Here is a 13,831-nt window from a genome sequence, read left to right on the forward strand (position 1 = left end):
GGACACAGTCAGAGTTACTGCAGTACTTTGCAACCACAAATCTGAGGACCCTGGGAGTCTGGATTACCTCTGAAGGACCACAGAAACATTTTTATGGGTTGTCCCACTAAAATAAGGCTAAAACCCATGGTTCTGCTAGGGCTTTCACGTGCTTTGCTTCCCAAGACAGAGAGGTTGTCCCATCCTATAAATACCACCTTCCTTTTTTGTTCCTAGACTCGTTATGTGGTTGTACTAAAAGAGGCAGTTTTGGCTTGCACCAAGCTGAGTGATCTGCCTTATTTTGTAACAGCTGTTTACAAATGTTATCGGAAGGGTTTTATTTTTTTCACCAAACAGGTAGAACTAGGGAGGCTCAAGAACCGATTCCTTTGCAACCCCACGGGAAAGGCGGCTGCATGACTGCACTTCCCCAGGGCAGCTGCATCTCCCAGCCCGTAGCCAGCCCCATTTGCCCTCCCATCAGGTGAGCCATGATGGTTTTGTATCATTAGTGTTTATCTATCTATCTAAGCAGTAGACTCCACTCCAGCTCCATTTGTACCATGGCCAGATGCCAAGTCAAACCACACAACCAGGGCTGTTGCATTGACAGGATCATCTTTATCAGCTCAAATCCTAGCCCTGTAGAAATGAAGAAGTTAGCAGAGATCTATTTTCATCATTTTCTGGGATTGGCATCAGTTACACCCCTCCTTTAATTAACTGCATGTTGCTTTGTATTAAAAGCCATCTCAGTATTTCAGCTGTGATGGATGCCAAGCTGGCAGTGTCTGAATAACCCAAGTGGCCTCGTTGCCCTTTCCAAAATACTGGCTTCTTTCTAGACCTCTTCCCAGCCTAGACAGAGGAGCAGGTTTTGGGTCTGGGAGACCAAAATGCCCACGCTACCCTTCACAGCACAGTGCCACGTCCCTATACTAAGGTGATGGGCATTGGTGAGCACTGGTGGGACCTCCTGCAGGCATGGTCCCTGGGGAGCAGGACCCAGAGGCACGTGGTGGTGTGGACAGGGTCTCACTGGGATTTTTCCAACTCTTTTCCTTTGTGAGTGGGGTGAGGATTTGAACTCAGCCCTTCCCAAGTGCCGCTCTCAAGCATTAATCCAACAGGGTGCCTGCGTTTCCATGACCCTATTTCCACCCTCAGCGTTACACTTCACTCCAGCTCCATGAGCTGTTCCAGATGTTTTGGAAACCCCCTTGCAGTTTGGTAAAAGCTCCAGAAAAAAAGATAATTTCTCCCAGCAGCCAGATCTAAAGGAGGAGGAAGAGGAGGAGAAGCAGAGGATGTGAGGAGCAGAGCTGTGGTCGGATAACCTCTCCCTAGGCTACAATCCACATCAAGTACAAAACAGGATTGATGAAGTGCTGAGGCAGGTCAGAGCTACCCCAGATTGCTCTTGGAGATGGAGGCTGAAACCCTGCAGCCCCTCTCCTTTCCTATCCGTGGGAGCTTTGCCCTTTACTGCAGCAGACAGGCATCTCCCTCTGCACCTACTCCCCAGCCCTAAGGGCTGGAAACCCACCATCAGCGATGGCAGGAGCGGGGAAGATGGATACAGCACATTCTGGAGTTGCAGCTCTGTCCTCAGGTCCCGAGCGCGCCTTGGCTTCTCCTGAGCTGCTACTGAGATGCAGATGGGGCTTCAACCCTGCTTCCCAGAGCTGCTCTATGAGCAGGAAAATTGCAGTCCGGGTGTGGATGGGTCTGGGTTGAGCCTTTCGTGAATTAAACCCTTTGCAGGGTACGTGGCATCCCCCCACACCATGCTCTTGCTGCCAGTTTATATCCCTTCCTCTTGCTGAAATCTTGCACTAAGAAATGCTTCATTTATAAAGCGTCCCTTCACCTCCCTGCTGAAATTCTCACGCTCTGCTCAGTTCTATCCATAACTATATAGAATCAAATTATGTATAAATCCAGCACCAGAAACAGAGAGGGACTGAATCAGCAGCCTGGATTCAGCCTCCACCCAAGTCAGGAGTCACTCGAAGCTGGACCTGCCTCCAGATTTTGTGGCTGGAGCCCATCTGCAACTCTAAAAGCCAAAATGAAAATAAAGAAGAAACCAAATAACATGGCATCTCCTAGCCTTGACCACAGGCTCCCTGGGGCAGTGACTGTCTTTTTGTTTGTCTCAACAAGAACTATTTTACTGTCTGCAAATGAGGAGCTGGAGCAGGGTCAGAGAGTCTTGCTGCGGGAAGGGGCAGAGAGGAGCAGAGCTCCCGAGGGGGAGCTGGGCTCATTGCTCCTCCAGCTCTGGAGGAGCAGGCAGCAGGACGGTCAGCAACAAACATGGCTATAGGGAAGGCTACAATTCCCCTTCTCCATTCCTCAGCACCACTGTGTGCCCCAAAATCTCCCAAAAATATGGTACTGTTGGCTACCACCTCCTTGGCTTCCCCCGATGCAGTCCTAGGCTCTGCGGTGCGACCGCAAGGCAGCTATTCCTGGTAGCCAGCCCTGTACAGTGGCAGGGGAAGAGGATGGAGGGGAGCCAGGCAAAGGAGATGATAGGCATTTGGTTAAAGGCACCTCGCAGCCCCTGGGCAGGTCAGGGACCGAGGGGTCTGGTAGGGCGTTTGGTCCTTTCCAACTGAAACAGGCCCACCCTCATCTTGGGACACAAGGAGTTGCAATTTAGTAACTTGAACTTGCATCTCTCAGTTTGAGCTATCCTGGTCACATCAGGAAACAAATGCATTTGGTTCCCTAAATGGGAGGAGGTTTTTTTGTCATCGTTGTCATTTTTCTAGTTTCAGTCTTTGTCAGCAGCCCTTCCTCTTCCTCTCTGCTCTCTGAAACAGCAGAAAGCTGCATCCTCCTCCCCAGCTGCCTCTCGCAGGTTGCTGCAACACCCAGCGCTTCTCCTCAGCTACCAGCCCTGCGTAGCAAAGGTCAGAGCCCACGTGGAGAGGACCAAGTCTCCAAGCTCAGGGGTTTGTTGACTTGATGGCCTGAGGCAGATATGTATGGGGTCTTGCTGGTACTAGTACCCTTTGGATGTGTGCCAGGCCCTGCCAGGCTGAAAATGCTCTTCCCACCGTTCACCTCCCACGTGTCATCCCACCTTCTCCCAGCGGCTGGGATGGGGAGTGGACCCTACATCCCCTCTGCAAACATCACAGTCCCTTTATGCCACTGATGCAGCAGGGCAGATGACAGCCTGGTGTCTTCAGTGCAACAGGACCAAGAGAAGAAAGCAGTGGTGGTGCAAGGAGTGGGTCAAATGCTCAGAGATGGAGGAAGGACATGCTCTGGACACCAGAGCTGCAAGTCTCTTGGTTCCTAAACCCTTTTCCTTGACCAAACCCAGTGTTCCTCCCCCACAAATACCTCTAAAACCCCTCTAAACTCCCTGGAGATCTCCTTGGGGTGGAGTTCATGCTTCCATCAGCAGCACCAGGAGCCTGGCATGATGCCCATCCTATTGTGTCCCAGCACTACCCACTGCCAATCTGCCTGGAGGCAAAACTGCTCATCCTGGTCGGAGGCAGCATCGTCTCCAGCACGTCTTGCCTCTCCCGATGGATGGTGGCTCTCCGGGCAGAGCTTCCCGGGCTAGCTGTCTGCTGGGAAGGGGCTGTGCTGTCTCTGAGCTTGGTGCGTCTTCCTCCTGGGTAAATATTATCCGCACTTTTGTGTGCCTGGGAAAAGTCACCCAGGGCTGGGCTGAGCAGCTGGCTGGAAGCAGCTGGAAGGTTTGTGACACTGATGGTCTCATTGTTTTCTCCTCTTTTGAGCTTCTTCTGCCTCCTTTGGTGCCAGCTGCCATCTGACCCCAAACTGGACCTTCTCTAGGACCCAGCCTGTAGGACAGCTGTTTTCAGGGCTGGAGGGGATATCAAACATGGGCATGGGAAGGTTTGTATGATGCCAGCGCCTGACTATGACTCCTTATGTTAATAAATCTCAATAAAAAATGGTGGAAAAGCAGGGCTACACAAATCCTGATGTCTCCAGACCTGAACTGTCCTCATGAAACCTGCCAAGAGCCAGCAGGGCTCCAGCACATGGGATGCACCTGTGTCTGGTCACTCCCTGAACCCCAGAGCATCCCCCAAACCTCGCAGGTCCCCTCCCTCCTCGCCACCAGCTCCAGGTTTCCCTCTCCTCTGCCTCTTCTCCAAACCCACCTGCAGGCATGCAACTGCAGCTCCAACCCACGCTTTGGTCCCTGGGGGGAGGAATCCAGGCTTTGATATGCGGAGCGTGGCCCGCCTGTGCTGTGCTCAGGCCTGTTGCCATGCGGTCTCCCTGGCCAAGGAGCTGGCATGAAGCTTGCAGGGGAGAGCATCAGCAAGAGACGGTCATGCTGTTACTTGTGCGCATAGCTGAGCGCAGGAGCAGAGCACGCTGCCAAGCTGCAGCCCCTCTAGTGATGTGCCTTCTCCTCCCCTTGTGTTTTGGGGCAGTAAATCATTTGACACAGAATAAGAGCTGCTCAGATCGAGGAAACCTGGCCCTCGGAGACTAAGCTCACCTGGGAAGCTGCTGGGAAACACTTCTGAATTGGCAAGAGTTAGCGGGGAGGGGATGGGGGCTGGAGGGGGCTCCGGCAATGCTGACACCGTTCCCCAGGAACCAGAAATTCAACATAAAACTGAGCAGGGAGTGTTCACACTTATCCCTCCTCCTCCTGAGGATCTGTCGTTGCTTTAGCTCTGAGCCAGAGACCACCATGGAAGGACACACAGTACACCCACACGCCGACTCTGAGGAGCACGGTGAGGCCCAGCGCCAGCTCTCCTCCTTCCCCATTAATCACCAGGAAGAGGGAGACAGATGTCTCCCCGGGGAGTTTGGAAGGTATCACCGAGGAGCAGGATAAATCAGGTCCCTGCATATACAACAGGGCAATTATTTTCGGATGATCAAATATTGGTTCTAGGAACCCCAGGCAATAAACAACAGCCCGTGCCAGGTCGTGTGTTTACCTTCTGCCTGCACCTCGCAGCTCTGAGCAGGAGTGATGGGTGAGGACCAGCACCAGCCATGCCCCAAACCCACCACTCCTTTCCAGCTGGAGCCACTGGTGAGGGCAATGGGACCTGCTTTGACGTAGCTTTACCGCCTTCTCCCCGGGGAACAGAGCAAGAAACGATGAAGTCATGGTTCACAAAGCCTAGCTGGATGACGACGCAGCAGGTATGAGTACCGACTGGCTGGGATGTGCTGGCTGCAGCGATGTTTGTGTTGCAGCACGTGTAGCTGCCCTGAGCCAAGGAAGTAGGGGTAGATACAACCTGAGTTCAACCTCTCTCTCTGCCTCATGCCTTTCACCTCTGGAGGACCCTGGCTTGGTTTCTGGCTGGAGCCTGGCCGTCCCCGTGACAAGAGTAGCAGCAAGGTGGCAGCAAGCAACGCCTGGTGGGGATGCCCATATAAGAGCAAACTCGAGCTCCAGATCATAAACGAAACCCTCCTCTTTCATTTACTCATCTGACCCGGTGGTGCTGAAGCTGATAATGCTGGTTTCCTTTTAAGCAGAGGCTAGTCATAAATAAAATAAACCAGGCATGCTTTGTGTTTCCACTGCCTTGCCTTTCATCCCTGCTCCTCAAAGCCACGCAAAAGGGAAGTCCTGAGCGGCGAGCGGGAGCTGTGCCGGGGACAGCAGCGGCTTGGCCTCAGTTGCACTTGTGCCGGTTCACGGCCCTGGCGTGGGGTGGGATCGCCTTCCCCTTTCACCAGCATGGGGGAAGAGTGCCACGAGAGGCAGAGATTTTGCTTGCAGTGATTCATATTCACAGCACTGCCCGGGACTGAACCAGGCTCCTTTTCTCACTTACCGGCCAACAAGCGTAAAACCAGAATTTCATACCCAGCAGCTGCCCAGACGGCTGCTGGGGGAGAGGACGTGCCCTCCCCTTCCTCGGCACCAGTGCCTAACTGGGAGGATGATGGGACATGCTAACGAGCAGCCAAAGAATGGAAAATCTGACAAACGCAACGGCCCCAGAAGCCGCCAGTGCTGAGGCCGTTCCCAGCGGCCCCCAGCAGCTGGTTAGTGGAGCTGACGCTCCAACAAGGCACATGAAGCTCTGTCAACACCAGGCAGCGTGTGCCGGGGGTTGTTAGCTTCTCCCTGTTTCTCTTGCCACCTTACAGGGTGTGATGTTTCCTCTCCTTGCTTTCCGATGAGCTGCCTTGGGATGTTTAGGCTGAGCAGCTGCAAGGGGCTCCTTCTGCAACGCATGTTGAGAGAGACTGAAGTCTCCTTAAAGCAGGTACGAGAGGTGCAGGCTGCAGAGCTGACCCCCATCCCAGAACAGCAGCGGGTGTTGCATCAGGCTCTTCTAGAGTTAGACCCATGTGTGATTTTTCTTATGATTATCATTTGTCTCAGGGATTTGCCTGGAGTCTCCAGCCCTCTTCTGGCCGGTCTCGTAAAGCACAGCAGGGTGAGAACAGAGATACCACAGCCTGTTGCACCCAGGTTTAACTCAAAAGGGTTGTATCCCTAAATAGTTTTTTTCTCTCCAGCACTAAGCCTGGAGGAGGATTCGCAGCATCTAGCCCTGCCATGAGACTGAGATGGCCGGTCTCTGGATGCTGCTTGTAGACAGCAGCGTTGGAGAAAGATCCCAAGCAGAGCAACCAGGAGCAGGGAGCTAACGCAGAGCCGTAGGTCTGGGGGAAAGGGAATCGGGGTGAGCTGGCAAAGCAACGTGCCAAAACCCTCCCTGGGGTAACACGTTCCCAAGGTGGCATGGCTGGAGCAGAGGGCTGACTCCCAATTGCACGGGGGAGTTTTAGGAATTCCCTGGAGGAACTGAAATAGCTGCGGAGGAGGTATAAAGACTGCCAAGCAGCAGATAAGCAAGTCTGGAGAAGCCTCGCACAGAGGCGTGCACTGGGAAAATCGCAGCCCCTGATTTGGTCTAGTGGGGGAAGGCTCTGGGAGACTCGTCTGGATTTGGGGTAACCCAGACTCACCCTCCAAGAAGGAGCTGAGCCTGCCTGGAGCAGACAGCCGGCAGGCAATGCCCGGGAGGCTCTGCTTGCACCCAGGCTATTGTTTCATGGTATGTTTTTTTTCTGCAAAGCTATTGTCCTAAAACAAAGAGCATGGGGTTTTAGGAAAGCCAGTGAGTCTCTCTGGCTCCAGAGATGGAGGAAAAGGCCTGAGTCCTTGGGCTGGAGGAGGGAGTCTGCTCTCCCCAGACAAGTAACTGCTGGTGGCTGGATGGGGATGTTCAAAGCAAGAAAAAGTGAGGGACTTTGCCATGGCACCATTTGCAGCCTCACTGCTGTGCCCAGCCTGGCTGGTGGTTAGAGCCCACTGCTAAAAATACATCATTTCTTAGCTTAATCTTAAATTATTCCATAAAGCTGCAGGTCTGGAGGCCCCTGGACTAGTCCCAAGAGAATTAGCCAAGGGTGGCTCCCAGCCTTCCCCATCCCCAACCAGAGCTGCCTTGGGTCAGTTCCAGTGATGGGGTGAAGGAGCCTGGCTCTGCCTGAACCCCTGCGCAGAAGAGCCAAGCACGTGTGGCCGCAGCCACCCTGCTCCGGCCGTTAGGTACCAAAGCAGCTTTGCACGCCTGAGTCCTCTGGCCATGCATAGCTGTGGGCCAGGAGCACTGGCACAGCTTGTTTGCATTGGTGCATTTAAGGAATGTGGGTTGATTTGTAATCACAGGCCTCCAGTAGGTATATGTTGCTGAGGTTCAGCGGATGCTATGTATATGTGTGTGAGTACATATATGGGTGCATATTAATAGGAGACAGGGCTGTGCAATAATGTCTGCGGACCTATATAGCAATATAATGCAGGCCTGGGCACAGCCAGGTCTGTGTGCTGATGTTCCTGGCTGGCAGAACAAGGCAGATACGGGACAACACATAGCAGTGTGTGCAAAGTACACCTGAGGCAATATCCAAAGCCACCATTCACATCAGGGCTCGACTGAGTTAATGATGGAATGGACACCTCTTTCTACAAGATTTCACAGTAAAACCTGAGCAGGTGTCAGAAACTGGAGCACCACGCGGCGAGTGAACTGCAGAGCCAGGCAGTGCAACAAGGAGAAAATCGATGTATGGTGTGTAGAGGCGAGCACTGTGTTCAGGTCCTGAAAGTCCAGGCTGTGTGTTTGGAGACCTCTAGAGATAAATGGAAATAATCACACGTCCAGAAACGCACCCAGTGTAGCTCAGGGGAGCCTTGCATGAAAAGTCCCGCAGGAAGCGCGGTGCTGGGCTCCTCGCTGAGCGTTTCTGCCAGTTTGTGAGCAGCAGGAAAAAGACTTTGGGACGAATGACCAAGAGCAGGGCATGGATAATAACAGCTTAAGGAAAGGCGCAAACTCTGATGGTTGTATGACCAAATGGCCGACAAATGCATAAGCAGGTCTGCTAATAAGTGATTTGATAATCACCAAAGTGTCACACTAATGAAGAGCCCCTGCAGTTAACCAAGCCATCAGGTTATCACCTCCTTTTCTGTGCTAGACTCCCTCCACATCAGACTGTATCTGTCTTTCCTGGATCCCAGTGGCACATAATCAGTGTGTTTGATTTTTTTCCATCCATCACCAAAGAGGGGGAAAAGTTATGGCATTAAGAGCTAACCACCCAGTGCTGCCTCCAACATCTGAGATTTTAAACATATTTCCAGTCCCTTCCTCCTTGCTAAACAGACAGATGCTATAAGGGCTCCTGAACAGCGGCATAACAGGCAGAAGGCAAAAAAAGGTGCACCTGTAAAACCAGTTGGTATTTAGGCATCATTTACTGGTGAAAAACATGTGTTTGCACCTTTCTCCAGCAGCTTTCTTGCTCTTGCTGAAATGCCAACAGGAAGCAAAGCCTTGAATTTTGGGAAGCACTGAGCAACTCAGAAGTTGCTGTCCCCCAAAATGGAGCAGTTTAAATACCCTCCGCCTCCTTGAGAGCTTACCTGTCTCTCCAAATGTGCCTCCACTGGTATTTTTTGCTCTCCCGTAGGGCAGCCCTGCAGACAGCCGTGACTCCCAACGCCGCTTGGCCTGACACAGCTTTTCACAGCAGGGCAGCAAATTCAATGCCTGTTGCTGCTGGTGGCACCAGCAGAGGCTGCGGTGGGAGCTGGAATGAGACTCAGCGTGGCTGGGACATCACCCTGCCAGGACAGGCTGTGTGCACAGATTTGTGGCAAGCGCTTGGTTTTACTAGACAAAATAAAAGGCTACAGCAGCTTTTTTAGAGGTCGTGACTCACTGGTTTCTGCACTGCGTGGGTGAGATGCAGCCCCTGGGCACAGAAAGGAGCCAGTATTTGTCCCACCATGGCTTGCTGGGCAAGGTCCTCTGCTATCCCACTGCACCCTGACCTGCCCTGTGGTGCCCAAGCCTTCCCCAGTCCACTGATTTCATTAGCATAATTATGATAAACTTGGCACAATTATTTAGCTTGAAGATCACTCCTTTCCTATGTGCAGGACTGCAACGCTGTCTGATTTTGCCCACCGCCATGGTGGGTATCTCAAAAGCAGCCCCTTCTCCCCACAGTCCTTTGCCTGGCTGGCAGGAGAAACAAGCAGGGAGGGATGATTTGGGGGGTGAAACCACAACTTTGGTTTCAGGCCATAAGTAGGGGAGACATACGGCTGTGCAAATTGGAGACACCAATGTCCAGCATCCTACAGCAGCCCAAGGAGGGATGGGTGGTATGTTCCTGGCCCTGCCACCACCACCTCGGCACCTCTGCCACTGGCTCGTGGCTCCCTTGCACGTCCCGATGCTGCCATCTGTAGCACAGAGCTCTGCTCCGGTGCTCCCCGGCACGGTGCCTCGAGAGCCAGGAGCCGAGCGAGGAGACCATGGCAGGGCTCAGCTTCACAAGGTTCGGTTTTGTAGAAGTCCAAATGGGCAAATCCCAGCCTGGGACTTGGCTTTTTCAGCCCCGAGAGAGGCTGCTGGCTTCTATGTCCTCTGGATTGCATTTTTAATGGTCTGCCAAGGGCACCAGAGCCTGGGATAGTAGCTCTTATCTGCTGGAAATAAAATAAACACATTAAATAACATCTGCACTGCAGCCCATACAGTGAGGAGGTTTTAACCGCGAAAGCCATGCATTCCTGTAGGACCAGCCGGGGAGCATCACAGCCTCCTGTACATGCAGAGATGGGGCCAGCATCTGTTTTTAATGCATTCACCCTGTGAAAAGGGGGGAGAAGCGCAGCCATCCCTCCCTTCCCCAGCTTGGCTTCACCCAGCCATACGTTAGCACATGCTGACTGTCAGTATGAAAACCCCCATCACTGAAACTCATTTCATCACTACCCATGTCTTGGTGCCTTTCCATGACAGGAAATATCAGACAAAGGCTCTCTCACCCTGCTCCCAAATCCCTGTATTGTCCCCGGGAGGGAGGGGAAATGTGGACTGGGGTGTGCTGAGCTCAGCACAGCAGCATCCCGAGCCCCGCCAGCCCCAGGGCGCCGTGAGGTGGAAAAGAGGCTGTGACAGAGCTGGCATCAGCTCATTTCAGGCTGGGCTCTGACCCACAAAGAGTGATCAAAAAGGAAAACAGGGAGAAAAAGAAATCTCTGTTGGTCAGGGTGAAGCTGAGCCCCTGTAGGAGCCACCATTTCTCTTCTGCCACCTCCCTTCTCTCTGGACCTTGCAGCGGATGGGAGTCCCGGTATCTCCCCCAGTTTTGGAAGTCCCCATCCTTCCTTCATGCATTAAACACATCTGCCCCCCCGGATCACAGCCTGAATGCCTGTCTGCCCCATCGCTGTCACACACCAGCTCCATCACGTCACGGCTCAGGACTGCCCGGTCGTCGCTGCCTTTGTGCGGGCAGCAGCGGAGCTGGATTAGCCCTGCACGCATGAGTGAGCTGACCCCGCCGGGCGGGCAGCGGGATTTGCGGCTCCCCATCTCCCAGCCATGCCCAACAGCCCGCTCTGAAAAGGAGACCTCAGCCTGCTGTCGCTGCTAATCCCCACACACATGGGCTCCTGGCCGGCGGCACCTATATAGACCCTTCTGACCGTGCACCCGGCTGGGTCTGCAGCGCAGGGGCAGGCGAGCGGGATGGCATTGCGGGTAAGCACTGGGGACAGGAGCCGGCACAGCCTGGTCTGTCTGATGGGTGACGGTGCAGGGTCAGGCGGTGGATAAAGGAAAGCGGCACAGATAAGGGCAAGAAAGGCAGAAATCCTGCAAGATGTGGGGACACTACTTGCAGTGCTGCCCCTCTATTTCAGTCCCGTCCAGGCTATTGCAAAGCTGAGAGCTTCGTGGCTTTCGAGAAAAGGCAGTAGGACAGAATTTTTGTCTCAGTTACACCAGGGCTGGTCTGGGGTAACGCTGCCCTGATGGCAGCACTTCCAGCTTGGAGGGTTTAAGCTGAGACTAAAACACAACCGATGTTTTAGCAGAGGAGATCTCTGCTTTGCTATCCGTCTCCGCTGGGACAGCCAGCAGCAAAGAGGGAATTGCTGTTTCCTGTGTATGTGGTCTGTCTTTTGCTGGGGTTGTTATAATGATGACAAGCTAAGGGTCAAGGCAAGGCAAACCTGGGTGTTGCCATCACCACTCGCTGTTTGAAACTGTATCGTCAGCTCCATCAGCTCTCTGTGTTTCACAGGGGTGAACGCTGGTGTGGTCAGAGCCTTTTAACGACCATGCGTGGGTTCCCAAAGCTGCCCTCCAACAGTAGCCAGGCACGAGGGCATGAGGTTGGCCATCATCACGTCTCAACTCCTGCTCAAAAACATGCATATCCCAAAAATGCATTGGAAATGGGAAATTGTGGCAGAGAAATAAACAGGGGAGTGAAAGTGCTGAGCTATGGGGAGGGAAAGCAAGACATGCAGCTGGCAGTGGAGATGCCAAGGCTGGAGAGATTTTCCCAGAGTGAGCACTAAGTTTGAGAGAGGGGGATGCTCAGAAATGCAAAATCATTAGTGCGCTAAAAAAGTGGGGTGAAACGGCAAGCAGTTCTTATTAAAATGAGTTATTTAATAAAAATATGAATTATTCAAAAAGCAACATTTTCCAGCTCGTTTTATGCAAGTTTAACCTTGGAGATGGGGGGAGCGGGTAGAATAGGGGATCAGGCAGGAGCTAATGGGAAGAGTCACCCATGTAATGCTGGTTGAGGACGGGCTGGATGCCACCTTACACCCATTCCTTGATCAGTCCTTGTCTTTCACATCCTTCTTCAAAGCATCACAAAGTTTTCTGCTTCAGATTTTGTATTGTCCAGGTGGGGAGAGGGAGTAGAGCATCTTTGTGTCCTGTTGACAATGAAGGCATTCAGGTTCTTTAATAAGAGCCCTGGCATTTTTCTCTAAATTGATACAAAATGAAGTTGCTACAACACCCAGTTGATGAGGTGGGATTTGCTGCCCCTGAGGTCTTTTGTAAAGAGCCGAGTGGGATCAGGGAGCAAAAATAAAATAAAAAACTGAGAAAGACAGAATGACCTAAGCCTCTGAGTTTATTTAGGAGGGAGAAAAAGGCAGGGGCAGAAAGTGTGCCTGCATGGAAAGGGGGGAGAAAGGAGAAGATGATGAGAGGGTGAGAAAGATGGAGACATGTAAGGGATGAGTGGGGCCATGCACCTCTCCCATCTTGCCATCCTTCACCATCGCCTCCTCACTGGCAGTTCGAGGCCCTGTACCCAGAGGGGATGTGTCCCGGCTGGAGCGTCGTGGTCAAGGGCGAGACCAGTTCCAGTACTGGCATGTAAGGACACGCTCTGCTCGCAGCTCTCCCGGCTTGCAAGAGCCAGCAGCATCGCTCCACGGCTCTCCATCACTTCTTTCTCTCGCCATCTTAGGTTTGAAATTAATTTGCTCTGTGATCCTGGAGACCAAATCGCTCTCCACTTTAACCCTCGCTTCTCCAACTCCAGAATTGTCTGCAACTCCTTCCTCGCCAACCACTGGGGGAAGGAAGAGGTTAATAACACCTTCCCCTTCGAAGCAAAGGAGCCATTCCAGGTAACCCTGTGTCACCCCACGGGTCTACTCGGGTGGGACAGGAATGACCCAGCTAATATTGGGGTCCTCCTCATGGATCTAGCCCTGCCTTTCCTGCTAGCACCATACCCAGTAACATCCCCTCTCCAGCTCTGTCTCCTGTTAGTATTTCTGTTGTACCCTGATTTACACCCAACTCTGGCACAGACATGCAGAAGTCCAGCAGTAATCCCTGGAAGCTGTGTTTGTTTTCAATTTAGGCTTTGCATTATCACCAGTTTCTGCTGTCATGAAGTGAAGAACTCAGTTATTCCCTCCTTTTGCCCAAAATGGGAGTGAGCAGTGTGTGTGAGCTGGCAGGATTGGAAGTGGGTTGTAGATGCATGTGCCCAGATTCGGGAACTCACTGACATGATGGCAGCAAGGTCCGGTGAGGACGTGGCCACATGGCGAACCTAACACAGTCTCTCTTTCAGGTTGAAATCTACTCTGACCAGGACTATTTCCACATTTTCATCGACGAAAACAAAATCTTGCAGTACAAGCATCGGCAGAAGCAGCTTTCGTCCATCACCAAGCTGCAGATTCTCAATGATATTGCCATTTCTTCAGTGGAAATCACCAAACGAGACCTTTACTAGAGACTGGAGTTGGGATGGTCTCACAGATCATTCCCCCTTAAGCTCCTGATCCAGCCAGGGACCATCTCCTCCCCTTCTTCACCCAACACATGCCATCACCGGCCAGGGAGATAGCTACGCATGTGTCCTCGTAGTGGAAGTGATGGTCATTCCCATCGCACGCCACTAAGATAGCACCCAGCCGTGTCGCCAACTGTAGCCCAGATCACTGAAAACCTTCTGCCCCTGTGCCTTAGGGTGCACAACGGGCTTTATAGGTCTT

The 13,831-nt window shown here is 52.6% G+C and overlaps 1 protein-coding gene across 1 annotated transcript; it reads left to right on the top strand.

Annotated features, from left to right (window-relative positions):
* The first annotated feature begins 11,033 nt into the window (after positions 1-11,033).
* On the top strand, positions 11,034-13,569 carry GRIFIN (galectin-related inter-fiber protein). The gene is made up of 4 exons (XM_050906319.1): positions 11,034-11,045; positions 12,613-12,692; positions 12,787-12,949; positions 13,405-13,569. Exons 1-4 carry the CDS (start codon positions 11,034-11,036, stop codon positions 13,567-13,569), a joined length of 420 nt encoding a protein of 139 aa, XP_050762276.1.
* The last annotated feature ends 262 nt before the right edge of the window (positions 13,570-13,831 follow it).

Source organism: Gymnogyps californianus, chromosome 15 (genome assembly GCF_018139145.2).
Source record: "Gymnogyps californianus isolate 813 chromosome 15, ASM1813914v2, whole genome shotgun sequence".
Lineage (NCBI taxonomy): Eukaryota > Metazoa > Chordata > Aves > Accipitriformes > Cathartidae > Gymnogyps > Gymnogyps californianus.

Excerpts from the sequence above, each read along its gene's own strand:
- GRIFIN (XM_050906319.1), top strand. Across the intron at positions 12,693-12,786 it reads ACCAGTTCCAGTACTGGCAT|GTTTGAAATTAATTTGCTCT; the intron begins GTAAGGACACGC and ends TCGCCATCTTAG. Across the intron at positions 12,950-13,404 it reads AAGCAAAGGAGCCATTCCAG|GTTGAAATCTACTCTGACCA; the intron begins GTAACCCTGTGT and ends TCTCTCTTTCAG.